This window comes from Chlamydotis macqueenii, chromosome 11 (genome assembly GCF_036417535.1).
Source record: "Chlamydotis macqueenii isolate bChlMac1 chromosome 11, bChlMac1.mat, whole genome shotgun sequence".
In the NCBI taxonomy this organism is placed as follows: domain Eukaryota; kingdom Metazoa; phylum Chordata; class Aves; order Otidiformes; family Otididae; genus Chlamydotis; species Chlamydotis macqueenii.
This window is the reverse complement of record NC_141566.1, coordinates 2,157,571-2,175,803: the sequence shown is the minus strand read 5'-3', so window position 1 is coordinate 2,175,803 and position 18,233 is coordinate 2,157,571. Positions and strand designations below refer to the sequence as shown.

The 18,233-nt window shown below is 46.7% G+C and overlaps 1 protein-coding gene across 2 annotated transcripts in view; it reads right to left on the bottom strand.

Annotated features, from left to right (window-relative positions):
- The window catches only part of LOC104477618 (vascular endothelial growth factor receptor kdr-like), a 120,278-nt gene that overhangs the window by 64,149 nt on the left and 37,896 nt on the right, over window positions 1-18,233 (bottom strand). For both annotated transcript variants that reach the window (XM_086756182.1, XM_086756183.1), the window contains exons 3-6: window positions 18,018-18,229; window positions 6,678-6,805; window positions 2,435-2,594; window positions 851-987 (exon numbers count right to left, since the gene is read on the bottom strand). In XM_086756182.1, the coding sequence (XP_086612308.1) occupies window positions 851-987; window positions 2,435-2,594; window positions 6,678-6,805; window positions 18,018-18,229 (637 nt within the window). The remainder of the gene's footprint in view (window positions 1-850; window positions 988-2,434; window positions 2,595-6,677; window positions 6,806-18,017; window positions 18,230-18,233) is intronic.

Sequence of the window (18,233 nt, the reverse complement as noted above, 5' to 3'; positions counted from 1 at the left end):
TCCAAGAAACAAAATTCAGTAACATCATATTGCTTGCACTTCTATAAATTCTATGCTATATTTTCTGTACTTTCTTCACAAAACAAAAATCAGACATTCTTTCTTTAAGAAAACAAAATAAGTAAAAAATAATCAAATTTTAGAAATCACATTTTACACTTTTCCAGGAGGCTTAGATGCTTCTTTGAAATGTATATTTTGCCGAAATAAGAAGGAAAAAAGCAATCATTTTAATGCCGAGCATCAAATAGAACCATGAGTAGTGTCTCAGATAAATGAACTGCTTTGGAAAATACCTCTTCCCTTTGTTTTTCCTTAGGAGAACTGAAAGGTTTTAGCACCTCAAAGCAAATGCTCCGTCTCTTACATGTTTGTACTTCAAATTTGGCATTTTTGTGTTGCATTCCACAGAAAGCTTAAGAACCTGCACTCAGAATGTACATTTCATTCTTTAGTGGAGATTTCAGCAGATAAAATTGGCTTTTGTTTCATTTTTCCTGCTTAATAAAAGCCAAGATGTATGAGCAGACTGACAACTTGCAACCCTCGTGGCTGCCTTTGGGACTCGTCACCGTGAGCCGGGATCAGCAATGAGGCCAGGAGCAACCAGACGGCCGTTCCCAACGCGAGACACACATTCCTGGCTTTTCTTTTTCTTTGCATTTCATTGGCAGGTTCAAGATGGGCAGATAAGTTTTAGATTCATCCAAACTAAAAATACGATCACTTGTAGGTTGGCGATATTTCAGAATAAGTGGTACTTAGGGTTTACTCAGCCCTGTGGACAGATCTTTCTTTTGGGTAGGGGGAAACTGCGTGGCAGGAGAAGATGGAGTTTTCATCAGCTCACCCTCCCGCTGGGACAGGTCCATATGAGCTCAATGCGCCCGTTGATGAAGGTTTCTGCTCTGCATTCCAAAAAGAGAGTTTCTCCAACCAGCAGCTTTTTGGGAGTTGCTTTCAGAACCAGGTTCTGTGCTCTGTCCTCTGAAATGGAAAAAGCCAAGGTGTAACCATGCATCACTTTGCATCAATCCCATTTAAGATGGAATCTGTGCTCTGATTGCCTCTCCAACATCCTCTCCTTTCCCAGTTTCCAGAACACTTCCCCTTCTCCTCTCATTTCCATGGGAATTGTTGGAAATGCCCACACAATGGAAACATCAGTTGTATAAATGCCTGACCATCAGCTGATTACACGTGGACACAGTAATTTATGAATTACTTTTCTTGCATTTGCCATGTTTGGCTCCCACCCTCCCTCATCAGCTCCACAGCCATTCCCAGAAAGAGTTTTCAGAAGTGATTCATCCTTCTGAGTGCCCTAGCGTTTGTGTGTCTGAGAGAGGATTAATTTCTGTAGAACAGGAAACATGTTTCGCCTGCCCTCTGATGACGAGCTACCTTTCCTTTCTGATTGGGATCCCCAAATTTTGGTCTTATATATTTATTGGTGCCTTAAATGCAGCGGCTCTGAAAGAAGCCTGCGTTGTATGTGGTGCTCCATCCCAAACCCAGGTCTGAGCCCTGTACAGTAACACATGAGGTATCGCCTGTGTCCTTTTTGGTAGAGAGGGATGACCTTGTGAGTTTTTTAGCTTTGCATTCATGATTCTAGTAAAAAATAATGACTCCAACAATGAAGAAAAGGAGGGACACAGAGATATTTATGGGACTTTTCTTTGGCTGCCATACAAACTTACAAGCCGGTCGTTTGAAGCCGAGTGCTAATTGCATAGAAGGATGCCATGATCTAACGGGAGTGAAGTCACAGTAAACTCCCCTCTGTCAAAAATATAATATATGGTGACAGAAAATACACTGAAAGCAAAGGAAAAATAAATTCTGATTGGCTTCATATAAATCCCCAGCACTCAAAAATGTAATGTTTAGTGCTTCAAATTCAGATTTTAATTCTGAGCTGAAGCTCAACTGTATATACCCTTGTATTTACAGTTGAGCTTCAGCTCAGAATTAAAATCTGAGAGGGTATAGTAAATCACCAAGAGAAAGTGTGTAAAAAAGCAGAGATTTGAACTGGCAGTTTAATGAGGTTTTTATACCGTCATCTTGTGTGTTTAATGACCAGAAGCAAAAGGAAAGGTACTGTTTGGTCTGTCCTAAACCAGCGGTTGTTTTAATGTAAATACAGCTCAATCCAAGCAAACAAAGCCGTGGTGGGGTTTGAATAAAACACTCCTGTTTTGTACCACCTCAACCCTTGGTAATCTTTTGAAACCAGGCCTGGATCAAATCCGAGTTCTATTGAATAGGAAAAAAAAGGGGAAGAATGAGTTTGCTTTTCGCATTCCAGCTTGGGCTTGCTACAGATATACATCAGATAGAATTGTGGCGACCCAAGAAACCGTACTCAGAGGCTAGGGCGTGAAATAAAAACATCGCGGTGATTCCTCGGCGCACGGTAGCCACTCACCCAGTCGCTGCGCTAGGTAGTAGGAGGTGAACACGCTGCCGTTGACGCTTGCGGTGCACGCGAGTACCCCGGAGTAAACAAACGAGTTAGAGGGGATGACAAATCCTCTTTTTGGGTCCCACAGCATTCTGTGGGAGTTCATCTCTACAGAAGAAGGGTACTGAAAGAGAGCAGACAGATAGAAGGCTGGTGAGACATTCCCTTTCCCCTCAGACTGTAGAGGCAACCAGCCAAGGCGGCTCTGCCTCAGAGGCAGGGGAGATATTTGACCTTTCAGAGTGGTTGGTGGTCTCATTCCACACATATCTTCAGCAACATCAACATAAGCAAACAGAAAAGCCCTCCCTAAGGTATGACTGTCTTTGAAATCCAAAACTTGGACATCATAACTGGGGCTTTTGATTCGGTAGCCCCAGTTCTCAGATCTCAGGCGAGGCTACCCCTTGTAGGTCCCGTTTCCCTCATCTCTTGACTGGAAATAATTACACCTATCTTCTCTGAATTTTGTAGGCTAATCTTTTTGAAAGTGTTTAAGAACAAAATTCACTTCTCCTAATGCTACATGTAGCTACCACGTTTTCCTGGGATCTCACAGTACTTTAAAAATATGTGTGAAGTTAGACTCCCAAAAAATCAGAATTATTCGTGCCACTAACTGACCTGATGGCAGTCATCTCTAAGCTACGGTCTGTGGCTAGTCAGCACGTTCTCTCTGTGTCACAGAAAGGAATGAGGCGCTTTCAAAGCAGCCTACTGATTTCCCCGTGGCTCATAAATACTTGGATTCATAAAGACTTGTAATGTTCTGAGATTCTTGGAAAACCACTATCTGTCAGTTCTGCTTGTGAGGAAGAAGTGAGGATGTGAAAGGTGAAATGCGGAAACTAAACTAGAGCAAAAATTTAGTAAGAAGGAACCGTCTGTATACCCTTGGACAGCACCACTGTCAGGCAGGTTAGCTTCTGTTGGTGGGAATAATTAATTTATTATTGTTATTAACACAATGGGAAATCGCCTGTTTGCTATAGAAAATGCAATTTCCTTTCCAATCATTTTGAAAATCCTGGATTATAATGTAGAAAAGAAATAGAGGAAGTTGGATGCAGAGAAATAACTCAGGAGTCTGTAATGGAGCAGCAGGCTGAGGTTCGGCCGTTCCGGCCGGTCTGCGAGCGCAGGCAGGTCGGACTCTCCCGGCAGGACACGGGAAGGCTCCCGGGGACTCAGGGTGCGCTACGGGGGTATTGAGATCACTTTTGGCTGAAAAATGAAGGGTTTGGAGAAACCTCAGCATGCCTACCGTTGCCGCGTGATAACTAACGTTATCTGCACAGTGCTTCTCCCTCCTTCCTACAACGTACCGGCTTCTCAAAGATCAGGCAAGTGAACGTTTTTCTTTCCAGAGCTGCCATGTTTTAGCTTTGGGAGCTCACCACGGGAAGAGCTGCGCTAGGGATGCAAGAGGGAATTTCCCCAGTGATGTAATAGTTTTGCTCTTCTCGTTGTTATGCAGCACGCAATTTATTTTCCTGTCTCCAAACAAACAGCGGTCTTGTCTGGCAGTGTGGTTTAAATAGGATTCAGTTTAAATAATACTCCTGTTCCGAAGAAATCTCAGCTCCAGGCTTTGAGGGCTGATGCTCGTTCCTCTTCTATGAATACACAGTTGATCAGGTTGGCGTTGGTTCTGGTCACTTTTTATTCCGTATTCAGCACAGATAAAGGAATTAGGACTGTGGGGCGGTGCCTGGCAATGTTCAGAGCAGCGCTTCTCTTCTGACAGTCGTAGGCAACAAGGATCTCATGTAAATACTTTTGAAGTAATCAAGCTGTGGCATCTCTGTTCAGAACCGTTAGGAAAATGCAGGAAAATTACAGAAAGAGATCCGAGACCTGAGGCTTAATCCTGCTTTCACACCCGTGAAGGTCAAAGCTGGAGGTGACAAACGCACACCGAACCAGACCAGTGACTAAGCAGGTCTGACAGGACTGAGAATGCTTTCTTCGCCCAGAACTAAAATCATGTTAAGCAAAATTAAAAGTTTGGTGTGTATCTTAGCATGGCTTTCTTAATGACAAAGATGATACGTGGAGGTTGGGATCTGTTCAGTATTAGCGATGGGTACCTTTCCCCATACATATTTAAAGGCCAGAGAGTGCAAGGATTTTAAAGTATAATGGTAACACAAGGAACTTAACTTACGGTGGAAAAAAGTACATTTTCTACAAGAATAATAAAATGTGATAAAGCTGAACTTCATGGTTTGGCAGCTCTTCTCCCTGATGGCTAGGGGAAGGGGGAAGAAAAAATAACCCTGCTCAGGAGGCGCTTTTCAACACTACCCACGTATTAAATGTCTTCGTAAAATATTCAAAAATATATATTTAAACAATCAAACAAAAAGCGTCAATGCTGCTTGAAGGAAATCACAGTGGCTTTCCTCCCTTTGAAGTTGGTTGTCTATTGGAGATTAAATTTGGAAGAAGAGGATGTTCTAAATTCGTCTGATCGCCTTATTCACCTCTCCTCCCCCGTCCTTACCTCCACCCCTCTCCCGCCCCGCTTCCTCTTCGCACGGGAAGCCGCCGCCGTGGCTCCGCGTGGCGCAATGAAATTCCCAGACAGGGCAAAACAAGCAGTGACTTTCCGTAGATGGAGCGTGGGGGTCAACACACGCCTCCCAAAGCGCATCCCCTCGCGGAGCTGCCAGCCTCGGGAGGGCTCCTTAGGGGAGCAGCGCTCGACAGCTCCATCCCTGCCCCGCGCTCCCGCTGCTCTGCCTTGGCGGGGAAAAAATCTTTTGGGGGACAATATTCTTTGCAATTCAAAAGGGAGAATTCAATGGAGATTTCATTCCAGCCGGCAGCTTGCGGCAAGGTAAAGGACTTCAGTTTGTGTTTTGAAGAAATTACCGGGAGAGAATTGAGCTGGCAAGCAGGGAGAGCAGGGCTGCCTAGCAATAAGGGAATAAATGAGGAGGGCTGTGTGGTCGAGGCTCCACGGGCACTTTTGGACTCATGTGACTGTGCTGAAGTCAGCAGCAGTCCTCCAGCAATGAATTCAGTTGAAGTAGGCTAAAATAAGATGGGGATGTTTCATTTTTATGGCCAAGGAGGGGAAGGTGATAACGCTTATCCAGGCTAAGGTGATAAGCTATAACTGGAGAGGAGCCTTATTCCCCCTGCTTTTAATCCCTGCTGACACAATTTAAAAATAGCAATCTGCTAAAGCCATAAGGCCAGTGCTGTCCCTCCGCACGTCTACTGGAAATTTGCCATTGGTCCCAGCAGGAGCCCGAGCGCTGTCTCAGGCCTCTGTGATTTCATGTGTTGTCTCTCAGGAGGAGACATCTAACAACTAAGACATCCGACTGCTACGGGGAGCAGAGGTCCTCAGGCCCCATCCAGCACCGCATCAACCTATCTATGTGTGCTCCACCATCGCACCCGATCCAACCGCGTATCACAGCCCCTCCACGCTGGCCACGGGCAGGGGACGAGCTCGTGGCCCTGTCAGGACAGTTCGAGCAGCCAGCCTAGCAGGGGGAACGGAAAGGTGCGTAACCTGAAATAAATCAGGTAAAAGGCAGGACTGGAGCCAGGAGACCCATGTTCTGTTCTCCGCCCTGTGATAGGCTTCTCTGTAGAGCAATTCTAAAGCCCTGTAAATGAGTGAGTAGCTCTGCGCCGATTGAGGAAGCCCCAGACCTTAAATTTCCATTTTTATCATACAAAATGGCCTTGGCCTCCGCAGACCGTTCTGTAACCTTGACATTCAGATGTAACTGCTGCCGAAGGGATGGATGCCGTAGCCAGTTATTCCCAAGGCTGAAACTTGCTCTAAATTTATGAAGTCAAGCAAAAATGTCCAACTGTTCTGAGGAGATTCAAGGTATAAAAGAGATAAGCTTTCATGAGGATAGCTAATAGCCAGGTGTTACACAAAGGATTTTGAAGAAAAAGAGTGCCTTGTCGTCTACTTTTCCCATTTTATGGAGGAACATCAAGCCACAAGATGAGAAAAATATGTGATAAACTCAGCCTGATCCCCAAAACACCCTTGTACGCAGTTCAATAGTGATACACTGCAGGAGCGGAACTCTGCTTCTGGATTTTCAGTGTCTTTGCTGGTTTTTTTTCCTGAAACTTACCTAGCTTCATACTTTCTGTGTTGTATTTTTAGCCATTGCATTGGCAGCCCAGAGTGCTGAACTGGTTGAGTTTCTCTGAAGCAGTAACTTACCTGGGTAAGCTTCGGTCTGATGTCTGGCGAGGTGACTCGGCAAGGGACAACGATCATTTTCTTAGTGTGTAAGATGTAGATGATTTGGGGATGTTCCAGGTGAATCTCCACAAATGGATTTCTGTAGTCTGCAGGGAAAAGAACATTGATTTGCAAAACTGCTCTTTTACTGATCGATGACCGAAGGGCACGGCAATCTGAGCGGCTGACTGCCCGCAGAAGGCTCGCTGGAGCGTGTGACGAGACATCCAGTCACATCTTGCTTGTTTGCAAATGCAACTGTCATCTAGGGATTACAGCCAATTCTTTGCGGTACTCCATTCCTAACCCTGTTTTACCAGTCTGCGGTGTAATCTTGTGAAAATGCCTTGTCTTATCCCTTCCCCAGCTGTAAAAACGAAGTTAATAAATCAGCTCCACAGGTCTTCATGGCACTGGAGTTCCTTCTTTCCCCAGTGCTCTGAAGTTCTTCCGGAGGTGATGCTGTACCGCAGCACTCCTGAGTTCCACAGCAATTAAGTGTTACAATAGGTTTACAGCAGTTAAGTTAAACCTACTGAAAGAAAAAATTCTGTAAATGATAATCTCTAGAATACCGCAGAAAGCAGGCAAAAAGGGAATGTAGACCCATGGTATTCAGAACTGGGCAAGAATAATCTGTTTAACCTAGCAGTGAGGTAACTTGGTCACACTCCGGGGGAGCTGTGGGATCCAGTAAATCAGACTGGATCTACGTATAGAATAGAAATAAAAAAAACTTAGGTAGTTTAAGTTAATAAAGCTTCTGAGTGCCATTCAGTAATTTTTCATTGTGTGAATACAGCGATAATCATCAGAAAATTAACACAATGTTTATGAAATCCTAAAACCATCAAGATTTTTCTAAAAAGCGTTCTTTGTCTTGATATTCTTATGGTCTAAAGTTTCAAATACAATGGCTTGGGAGCTGCCTCCACACACTTAATTCTGTTTTGGAAGTGGCTTCACCTAAAGGGCAGGAAATAGCTGACATGAAAGGTTGGTGAACCATCTAGGTTGCAAAAATGTGCTTTAAAGTATTCTGACAGTACTTTAAAAAAAAAGGATGTACTATGAGGAAATTAAAATCAATTTTCAAAAGAATGCTTAACTACTCCCAAACGGGCAAAACTGGTAATGAATGCATCGGCCAGGGCTGACCCATCCATCGCTGTGGATCGGCAGGAGGCTTCAACAATGGCTTTGGGAAAGGGAAACGCCTATAGCACAGGCGACCGGTTCTCCGAGGCTGTATAATGAGGGAAAGTGTCCTTCTTGTTGAAGATCATTAATGTACTTCCTGAACTCCCTTGTATCCTCATACCATGTTTCCTCTCTAATTCCCGCTGTAATATTAAGGGATTTTTAATAGAGGAAAAAAAATCAATTACTTATCGCTTGGTGGATCTCGCCCCACTGTTCAGTCAGAAATTGCCCCGAATGGCACGTCCCTGTGCGAATAGATGAAAAAAGCCCCACGCACCACCAAACCAAAATGACAATGCGACTTCTGGATCCTGGGGAGCCCTCCTGCTCTCCACAGGGGAGAGGTCAGCAGTGGAGCTGCGCAGAGGAGCAGCTGCTTTGGCTGGGCTGTGCTGGGCAGTGCCCCTACCTCCGCCGAAGGAAAGCCCTGTCCCAGCCGTGCTGGCACCTTTCCTGTCTTACGGCTCCTCTGTTGAGCTCGCATTGCTGTGTATTCCATGCTGGAGGATCTGTAATTAAGCAGTGGGTGAAGTGCTTATTTGCGTCAAATTTTTCTAGGTAATGAGTGTTCTACACGTCAGTGATGTAGCTGTGCTCATTGGTGACCTGCAGAACCGTCTGAGATTTGGATTTGCTCTTCCACAGCTCCACCGGCAAAGCAAAACACAGAGTTGGTTTGTCTCCCTCGCTTTGTCTTTGTTTCCTCACAATCTGGGAACAGGTCATTCATTTGGGGATATCAGTGTTCATTTCTTGGCTAAGGACAACAGGCTTTGCTTAAGGAATGCCATGGAAATACGTAAGTGCCGTCACTTGGAATTAATCTTCAAAGAATTAGCTCGGTGCAGAGCTGGCGTTCCTTCGCTTCATGACCCAAATCACTTTCACTCATGAAGGGTGGAAGGCAGGGACTGAGACAGGAGGGTGGGACTGTTGCCTTTTTGTGTTTCTGATAGCAAAATTTTAGCTCTAAGAACTGGAAGTAGGATTCTTAGTGGACCAAATACACCATGTGCTTCATCGTGATGACGAAGTGACAGCAAGTGTTGGTTGGAGCTCCGTGTGTACATCAGAAAGGTGACATGTCTTGCGATGATGTTTTACAAAAGGTGCCTCACTGTGCGAGTACAAGAGACGTGGGATTCACGTGGGGCACGGTGACAGGGCACTGGTCAGCACCACTGAACATCAGGCAGTGAAACGGCAGATAAGGACCAGAAATCTGGATGATGTCTGCCATTCCTAGCAATGTCTTTTCACGTCAGCTTTTATTCCACGCCATGGATTTATTCTGGCTGGGCTGGTCTATAAAAAAGCATGAACTTTGGAGTAAGGGCATTGCAAGAAACATTATGTGAGAGGGTTTAATTAGAATTTTAAAAGTTAGACCTGTAATCTCCCACATTTAGGAAGTTTCAGAGACACATCTGAACTTTCTGGTCAGGCAGGCACCGGTTCTGGCCAGTCCTCGAGCTGAGAAACCTGATCTCTGGACCACAGCTCTGGAGCTTGTTTCCGTAAAACTAATAGGAAATATTTATACTCAACCCAGCATCTTACGGACTTTCCCAAACAGTTCTGCTAAATTCTTCTAATTGAGTCATGTTATGAAACTGCGTTTGGTGTTTGTCCCTGAGCGTTACTGCTGCTGGCCACCTCTGCAGTCGTGCTCGCCAGCTAAGCCATACGTGGGGGTGGCAAACGAGGGGAGATTTTTATAGCCAGTTGTGAACTTGTGCAAATGGTGAAAAGCCTTCCTGCTTAAAAAGGACCCTGGATTATTAAAAGACCCTTGGATTATTTGTAATAGGAAGGAGCACAGAAAGTAGCTTTTTGTGTATTTGCAAACAAAGAGTGTTGGAGGAAATGTATTCCTGTTTATTTCTAATCCCACGGGGAAAGGGAGAACAACTCCTGTGCCAGGGGACAGGGGACAGGACAAGAACGCAAGCTAAGGGGCAACTTGGTGGCAAGAAAGGAGCTTCTCGATACCAAACTGTTCACAAGTCTGGATCAAATTTTGAATAATTGTTTTGACGGAAAAGATGGGAACACTGAATTTAAAAATATTTGTGCCCGTGTTTTTTGAGGGAATTTCAGAATAGCACTGTTTGTTTAAAAAGGAACGTAAATCAAACGAAGGCAGCTAAGCAGAAGTTAAATAATCCCAAAATGTCAGAAAGTATTGAATTATGCAATGATTGAAATATCTTAGTCAAAACAGAATAAAATTTCTCAAAAATATTTCCTGTTCGGGACAGGATGGCTTGAGCTGTAGTTGATTGTTAAGCGCTAGTGGATGTCAGGCCTCGTGGGCATTATCCTCACTGTGTTTTGGGAAAAAAAAAAGAGAAAAAGCTTTTCTGTTTTATGGCTCCTTCTCTTTAGAGCAGTACGTGAGGTTTGCTAGAGCCTGGTGCAGTAGGCAGATGGCTGTAATTTGTGTTATCCCGTGCTTCATCCAGTTGATAGGCTTTGCCGAGGGAGGGCTGTGTCCACCCACGTGGGCAAGAGCAAGCCGACCCCCGTAGCACTGGGAAGGGGTCCTGAGCAGGAGCACTTTGCCAGTTAACAGATAAGCAAAGAGAAAGCGCCTCGGCCTTGGATCTTAACAGAATTACAAGGAATAAATACTGAATAGGAACTAATCAGCTGCCAGCTGATACCTCTGTTATGGTTTGCGCAGATGAGAAACGGAATCCTTCCTGAAACTCCTGAGCGGTTCAGACTGACCAGACTGATTACGGCATGGAAAAATGATCTGCCGGAACATCAGGAGCGTCACCGCCAGCTTCCCAAACGTGTTCCCCACCTTCAGTTAATCAGCAATCCCTTAACTGCTTGTGAAAAAAATCTCTTGGAGACAGAACTGCTTGAAACACAAGGGACAGGGTCACTTTTCTTCAAAAATGATAACCTGAGCCTCAAGGAACATCTCTGATTCCAGGTGGTGTGAATCGGTCGCACTCAGCGGTTGCGGTTTGGAGAGCTGCGGCATGGGAGATGCAGGTGTTACCGGCACTCAGCTCCGAGGGAAAAATTTCTCAGCAAGGAAACACTGAAAATCAGGTATTCCCCTGTAGCTTGGCACATCTGTTCCTCCTGCGCTGGGCAGGCAATATGCCCTATGAATCTCACTCGTAAAGCAACACCCATCAGTTCCCATGGGATAATGGAAAAGGATAATTTACCATGGGCTGCACAGCTCGTTACGTGTGAAGGATGGCAAGAGCTGTGGCACGTTAGGGACTTATCAGCGGCAGGTCCAGCTCACAGGCGAGGGAAAGGGCCCTTCCCGTCGGTCCCAGACTGGCTGTCGGGCTCTGCGGGTCAGTGGGAGTTTGCAGGAAGCTGCGGCCAGGCCAGGGTGTTACTGTTTACCCAGCGCGGCTCGGGAGGGAACGCAGACAGCACAGCGGAGGAAGCCGAGACAGCGGGACGGCGCAGGGGAAGGGGCTCTGCGCTCCGGCCCCAGGGACAGAGCCGGGCAGAAAAATCAAGTGTGCCACGCACAAAAGCAACTCAGAGGTCAAGTGCCTACAAGAACATTGTTTACCTTCAGGCAGCGAAGCCCTTTGTGTTTAAATTCTTGTTCTGTCTAGGAGGAGATTAATTGCTGCTCGAGATGAGCTTAGGGAGGGTCCCTTTTAACTCGGCGGTGTCATGGCAATTGCCAGGGGAACGCACAGTTCCCTCTCTGAGCCTCCGCAGTGACAGCACGCGAACACAGATACAGGGCTCCTTCGCCTCGGTGACGTCTGGTCTTTGTTTAGTGTCATCGGCAACGTAGGTGATGACCCACCGAGAAGTGGTGGGGGTCTGTTAGTACGCCATGCTCACTTGCCGTTTGAATCCCCCTCTCCAGGCTCATGGCCCCGTCCTGCCGGCCGATGAAGCCGAGGGGCTCAGAAGCCCTCAGCGTTGCACCCCAGGAACTCAGCAGGTTGTAGACTCGGGCTCTCTCCTACAGCTCTTTACCTCTCAGCATTGTATCGTTTGCCTGCGTGTTGAAAACATCCTCCTGAGACACACACACAGGATTTTGTACAGGGTTTTGGCTACTTTTCATTTCTGCTCATTTTGTACGCCGTGATGGCAATTTGTCTCATGGTGTTTGTGTCATACCTGAAGCTGCGGAGGCAACATCACCTCTCCCTTCAGATACTATCCATCAGCCCACGCAGAAAAAAAAGCACTAACTGGCCTTTGCGGACAGTCATCCATGGCTGTTCTTGTCTGTGACATTCCTGAACATTCTCATTTTGCTTCTCACTTTGCTCCTGCTGAAGAGAATTCTCTCACACTCACTATTTATTTTTCCCTTTCACTCCTACCTTAGCTGGGAAGCCTGGGCAGAGTTTCGCAGGTTCTTTAAGATTTTGACATAATCCTCATGAAGTTTCTCTTCATCAAAGTCAAAACCAGTGAGAGGAGGCTATAATCTGTTCTTTCATTAGCAGGATCATTAGCAGTTAAGTGACACTTTGGGCAGAGCATTTTGGAAAGCTTTACAGGGCAGTCACCTAGTCTGCTGTACTCCTCCTGTAACCCATGGAAGCTTCTTCTGGGTACAGGAGTAACTTCTAGAAAATAACTTGTTTTGATACAGGATCATTGAAAATAAAGGACCTTTCAGTTTGGCAGGCCAACGAAAAGAATTGGCGGTGGAATGTTTAGATTAAACAGAAAGCAGAATATTTTCTCTTTAGGCAAAACAAAAGTGACTGCAAAAGCCCCAGAAGCCGTTCTGAGTCAACATGAAGCGTTCTGTTTTGGTCAAATGAAATACATTCTTCCCCTGGAGATTACTGTTAGAAACACGGGTATGTTTGTAGAGAAAAATATTACTTTAAAAAGTGTTGCCTCAAAAATGGTGGAAGCAAAGTGCTTCTCACTGCCAAACAAATAAAAGCCAACATGGGAAGATTTATTTTTTTTAAAAAAACCAAGTCTCTATACTCTGGCTGGAATTATGTTTCAAGCATCAGAAGAATTCATAAATTCTGACTGCCCACAACACTAGATTTTAGGCAGGCATTTGCAGAAAATATTCACCAGCTTTACCTGCAGTGCCGTCGTTAAGAACAGGTCTCCTACGTTACCTGCTGCCGGCTGCAGGGCAGGGCTCAGCAATCAGCAATTACTGAGTGGATAAGAAACGAGAAGAAAGAAGCGGGGGCTACTTGTGTGTGATTTTGGCTGTCGGGCTTTCATTTAGAGATTCTTTATCGATGAGAAGGAAGGGATCGCTACCTCTCCCTGCCAGGATGTCAGGCGCTGTCACTGACTCGGTGCCAGGAGTTAGGCTGCTCACTCAAATGACATCTTACAAGGCTCCTCCGGTTAAAAGGGACCCTTTAGGATACGATTTAAAGATGCTGAATGTCTTGATTCAGAATGGAAAGCATCTCAACTTTTCCCTTCGATCCAGCCCTTAACACTTGAGGAACAGCAGCGAGGGTCCTGCGCAGTGACATCCCCTATATTCCCATGTCCTGTGGCCCCAAACGCTGTTAACTGGGACGTGGTGCCAGACCCTTCCACCAGTCTGAGCGAGACGGCCGGCTTATCTGCTGGGCTCCACGCTGAGCAGACAGGACAGCCTTTGCCTATCTCAGCTGGCTGGGTGTCTGGCAGCAAGCGGAGCTGCCTCGGTGTCTCCAGCATGAAAGGAAGAAGAAATGCAGCTCCAGCTCTGTTCTCACTGGTAGTATCTTCTGGAAAGCAAGCCAAAGCCCAAGTCAGGGCTGTCACCCTGGCCCTGCGTTTCTGCTTCTCACATTTGGATTATCTCTGTGAACTGTCAAGAGAATTAAGGAGGCAGAAATCGGCTTCAAAGAACATCAGAACCGAAATATGATCTCATGTGAGGGATGCTTTCATACACTTCCATCCTCTTTAGCTTTATCTTGGTAGGGAAGGGATGAGGAAGATGGCTTCACATCTCGGGGCTGTACTGTTTGATAAAGAAGAGACTGGGGTTTCTGTGACCCTCTACCCTGACGCAGTACTTGTACCACCACTCCTCCTCGTTCTTTGCAATAGCAAGGAACCGCTCCTGCCCTTCCTTGGGGGTACCTTGCTGCTGGAGGTGACAGCGGTGAGATGCACGCTCTGACAGGACAACCTGCTTGGTGCTGGTGCTTCGTGGTGCCCATATGAACTTCAGAAGGAGCCAGAACTCAAGTTCTCTGCAGGGGTATCGTCTAGTCACACAGCGTTCCTGTGAACATCAGTGCTGAAAACCAAATGTATGGAAACGAATTTCTCCCTCACTCTTGCCGTCTTCCTAATTCACAGTGACGCTGAGATGGTGAAACACCAGCAGCTGAATTGCTCTGGGGTGGGTTAAGATGTTCACAGATCTACGTGCTCAAAGAGTGAACCACAACGGGCACAATCAGGAATTGGTGATGTCACCCCAACGTACTTGGACCCTCGCGCGGCTGCCGACACTGGTGCGCGGGGCTCACGTACGTCATTTTGTGCCGATCACAGCATCTTGGTCAGGGGAGGTGGGGGCTTGTTATTTGAGGACCAGCCCTGTCATGGCCAGAATTATTTCAAGAAGCAGAGTAACAGCCCTGCTTTGCCTAAAAAATAATGGAGGATTGCAAAGAAAAAGGACTGCAAGGGGAAATCGCTGCAAAAGCTGAGGCAGCGTTTTGGCTGATAGAGCTCTTGTAGCTGATGCCCTGAGGACTGTCTTACTTCGAGACAGTTGCTTTGCTGACGGTGACAGTATTTCAAACTGCTGAGAGCTGCAAGTCCTGACTTCTGTCCAGGCTGGGGCCTGGGATAGCCCTTTGGGAAGGTGGAGTGAGTCTTTGCTCAATTTGTCTTCTTTTCCTCCTTCTCTAAGCTGTGTAGCCTGCCCTTTCCTTTGGCACAGGGATCCCAAAGGATGGAATAAATGGATGTGTTCCTCACCTGGAAGCATCCGTTTGGTTGGGATGGGTAATTGCAGGAGAGAGAGAGAAGCAAATGGCATTGGCAGCGTTTGCAGTGACAGTGCCGTCCCCAGGAGCCTGCAGCCCTGCGCTGGACCCGGCGCTGCCGTTCCCTGCAGGGATGATCCCTCAGGGTTGCAGTGGAGTTGAACCACGCATTTAACAAACGTCCAGCTGTTTCTGTCCCGGCCCTAAGCTACGCCGTGTTTTAGACAAGGAGATGGGCAGTGGGAGAAGGGGGTTGTCTTGCTTTTTAATTACGATCCTTGGGACTTGCAGCTGCAGCGGGAAGCAGAAAAAGCCCCGGGAACAATTATTCAGGATGAAGATCCTGAGCTCTCCCTCCCTCCGGACCGTCGGTGCGCAGCTGAGGCGTGGCGGCTGACCCGGCCGCCTTCGTGTCCCTTATGAGCTGACTGATGTGCGGGGTCAGGGCTCAATTGCACCGGGGGGGGGAGAGCTGCTGGATGCCGGATTCTGACGGAGCTCAGAAACTCCACCAGGGAGGCTGGAAAAACAGGAGCAAGCACAGGAAATAATAGCCAATAAGCCGGGCTTCCGACACAATCATGTTCTCATTTCGGTGTCAAGCAGCAGGCCAGGAACGAAGGGAAAAAATACCATTCCCCTTCCTTTTTTGGCAATAATGGCTTGTAACCTCAGAGGAATCTCCAGCCTTCAGGGTCTGGCTCAACGTTTTCTCACTCCACCTGGCTCAGGCTCATAACACTGCTGAGCACTTGCTCTCTCCACAAAACAGCCGGAGAGACGTCTTTTGGACCTCACCCTTGTCTGGCACTCGCGGGGAACTATGAGTTTCTTCACTTGGAGACAACTGATGGGTTTCTCAGTGATGCCCAGACGCTGTTGGGCCAATTTCCTTAAAAAGGCATGTTGAAATAGCAAAGAAAATTGTAGGTACGGTTCTGAATGCCTCAGTTAACTCCATGATTCATAGAGCCCTCACTGAAGAACACCTTTCTTGTCCCCAAAACAGCTTCCTGGTTTTCAACAAGTATGGGCAGGAATTGTATGGGAGGAAGAGCATGCCCTGAGTGAGGACAGCACCCGTGCTGAGGTATAAGTGGCTTCATTTCGCTGGGGTCCTCAGACTGGCAGGGCAGATCCCAGCAGGCATTTGCAAGCTTATAGACCACAGTGATGTGGCAGAGCTCTGCTTTGGGGCGGGTGAGCAGCTGGCTTGGACGTGGAGCAGGGGGAGCCCTGCTGATTGGTCTTCCTCACTCCTTCACCCACGGAGTGCACAGGACAACCTGGTTTGTGTTCAATCCACTTTTCCTTCCATAACTTCTAAAGCACAGGAGTCTGAGTAAGAGCTTTTAGAGCAGGGAGTGCGCGTGGCACAATTAAATTGCATCTGAGAGAGGACCATCTTGGAAGATGATTTAGAGCAAACAGCCACCCAGTGCTGTTTTTCAGGGGAACCTTGGCACAGCAGTCCCAGGCAAGCGAGAGGACATCCTGTGATTTTTTTTTTTAGATTAGCGCTCTTCCAAGTGCATCGCCAGCAAGCATTTCATAACTTGAGGTATTTTCTTGAGGAAAATGCTCAGGCGGTCCCAAAAGATCTGTAACGTTTCCTGCACGTGCGCCTGCCACAGAGTAATGGAGGCCTGGGTGGGCAGCCAGGGCGCTGAATCAGGACGGAGAATTGAGATTTCAATGCGCCGTTTCCTGGCGCGTAGGCATCGGGCCGGGTTAACAATATTAGATGTGGGGCATCTGAGCGGTGTGTAATGAGAAAAGGAAACAGCTCAGCACAAGAACCAGGGTGGATAAAGCCAGCAGGGCTTAGAGCAACAAGAAAAAATCAGAGAAAGGAAACAGACAAGGGAGAAAAAAATGACTGCAGGAACTAGCAAGTAACACCAAAAAGCTCCTTTCCGATAAGAGGAAGACTGACTGGGAAAGCAGGATAAGGGCAGAAGGGGACTATTTTCAGCAGGCAGAAAGACACAGGAAAATGTCATCCAGGTGAACCAAACAGGTGTGGTCAGCTGGGTACATCACAGCCCCTGGGACGGGCAGCTCACCTCGTGATGCCCTCACCTTCGTTAGCAACACCGTGAGATACCAGAGCTGCCCGGCAAACACACGTGCTTTCTGTAAGCGTAAGCTTGCTGAACTATTCAAATAGTATGAGACAAAGTTATTGCCTCTCTAGCACTTGTTTTAACAAGAGGATTCCAAGAATCACATTTTAGCATTTACTAGAAAAATGAAATGAGTTAATTTTCATGAGTTTGTGGGGAACTGAAGAGTACGGCTGTGCGGCACCCATGGAGTTCATGTCATCCCCAATTCAAGGCACTAAAAGTCATCTCCTTTATCCGACTGCTCACAGTCTCAGCTTGGAAGATCTGAGATGATTCAGTGGTTTAGTAATGCACTTGTCAAGTAGATTTGGAAAGAACTATCAGCGTTTTGGGGGAATATTCTTCTGACAGAAATTCGTATTATTGAAATGGTTGTGCAGTGTTATAGTCACTTAATCGCAGAGGACTACGCTCCTCTGAGCTTTCTGCTTCTGAGCTCAATGATTCTGACACGTGGGGGAGAGGCAGCTCAGAGAGAATAAAATGAGCACTGGGCCATTTTTTACAATAAAATATGTATTATTCAGCCATCCACCTTAGCTAAGTACGTCTCCCAGGTGTGAAGGACAAAGCACTACACAAATGTGTAGGAGAGAGGAATTACAAAAAATGTTGTCGGGGAGTTTCATGCCTGGGGAGGAAAGGAAAGAGAGAGGACTTGGATATTCAGGATGAGTCTTAGGAAGAGCACTGTGATAGCAATACCCTTTAGGATGAAAGAATTGGGCCTTGAAAGGAAAAGAAAAGGAAAGTATCAGTTATTTGAAAGGCAAAACTGGATGGGACAATCTAGTTTTTAAGTCCTGAATTGAACAAGATGGGTAATTTCTGGTTCTCACATCTCTGTCCCTGTGAATCCAGCTGGCATGAAAATCTAAATACATCCAGCCTCTTCAAAATGTCAAAGCTGGCGCTTGCTCCAGCGCCGGGGCAGTGAGGTGGGATTTGTGAAAGCATCTGAATTGGGTTCCTTGTGCTGCCCAGCACAGATCCCACAGTTGAACCCAACTTATATTACCAATAACAACAAAATAAAGTGAAATTCCTACCTTTAACAAACACATAAATCTTGGCCATGAGATCCTCATCGGATGGGGAGCCATCGTGAGTGCAGGTGACGTAGCCGGTGTCGTTAGCTGTGACTTTCCTGACGACCAGCATGCTGCAGCTTTGCCTCGTGTTGTTGCGACAGTTGCTTATGTGCACCCGGGGGTCTTCCTTCTGCTCCTCCCGCAAAAGCCAGCTGACAGAAGATGCTCCCCTGT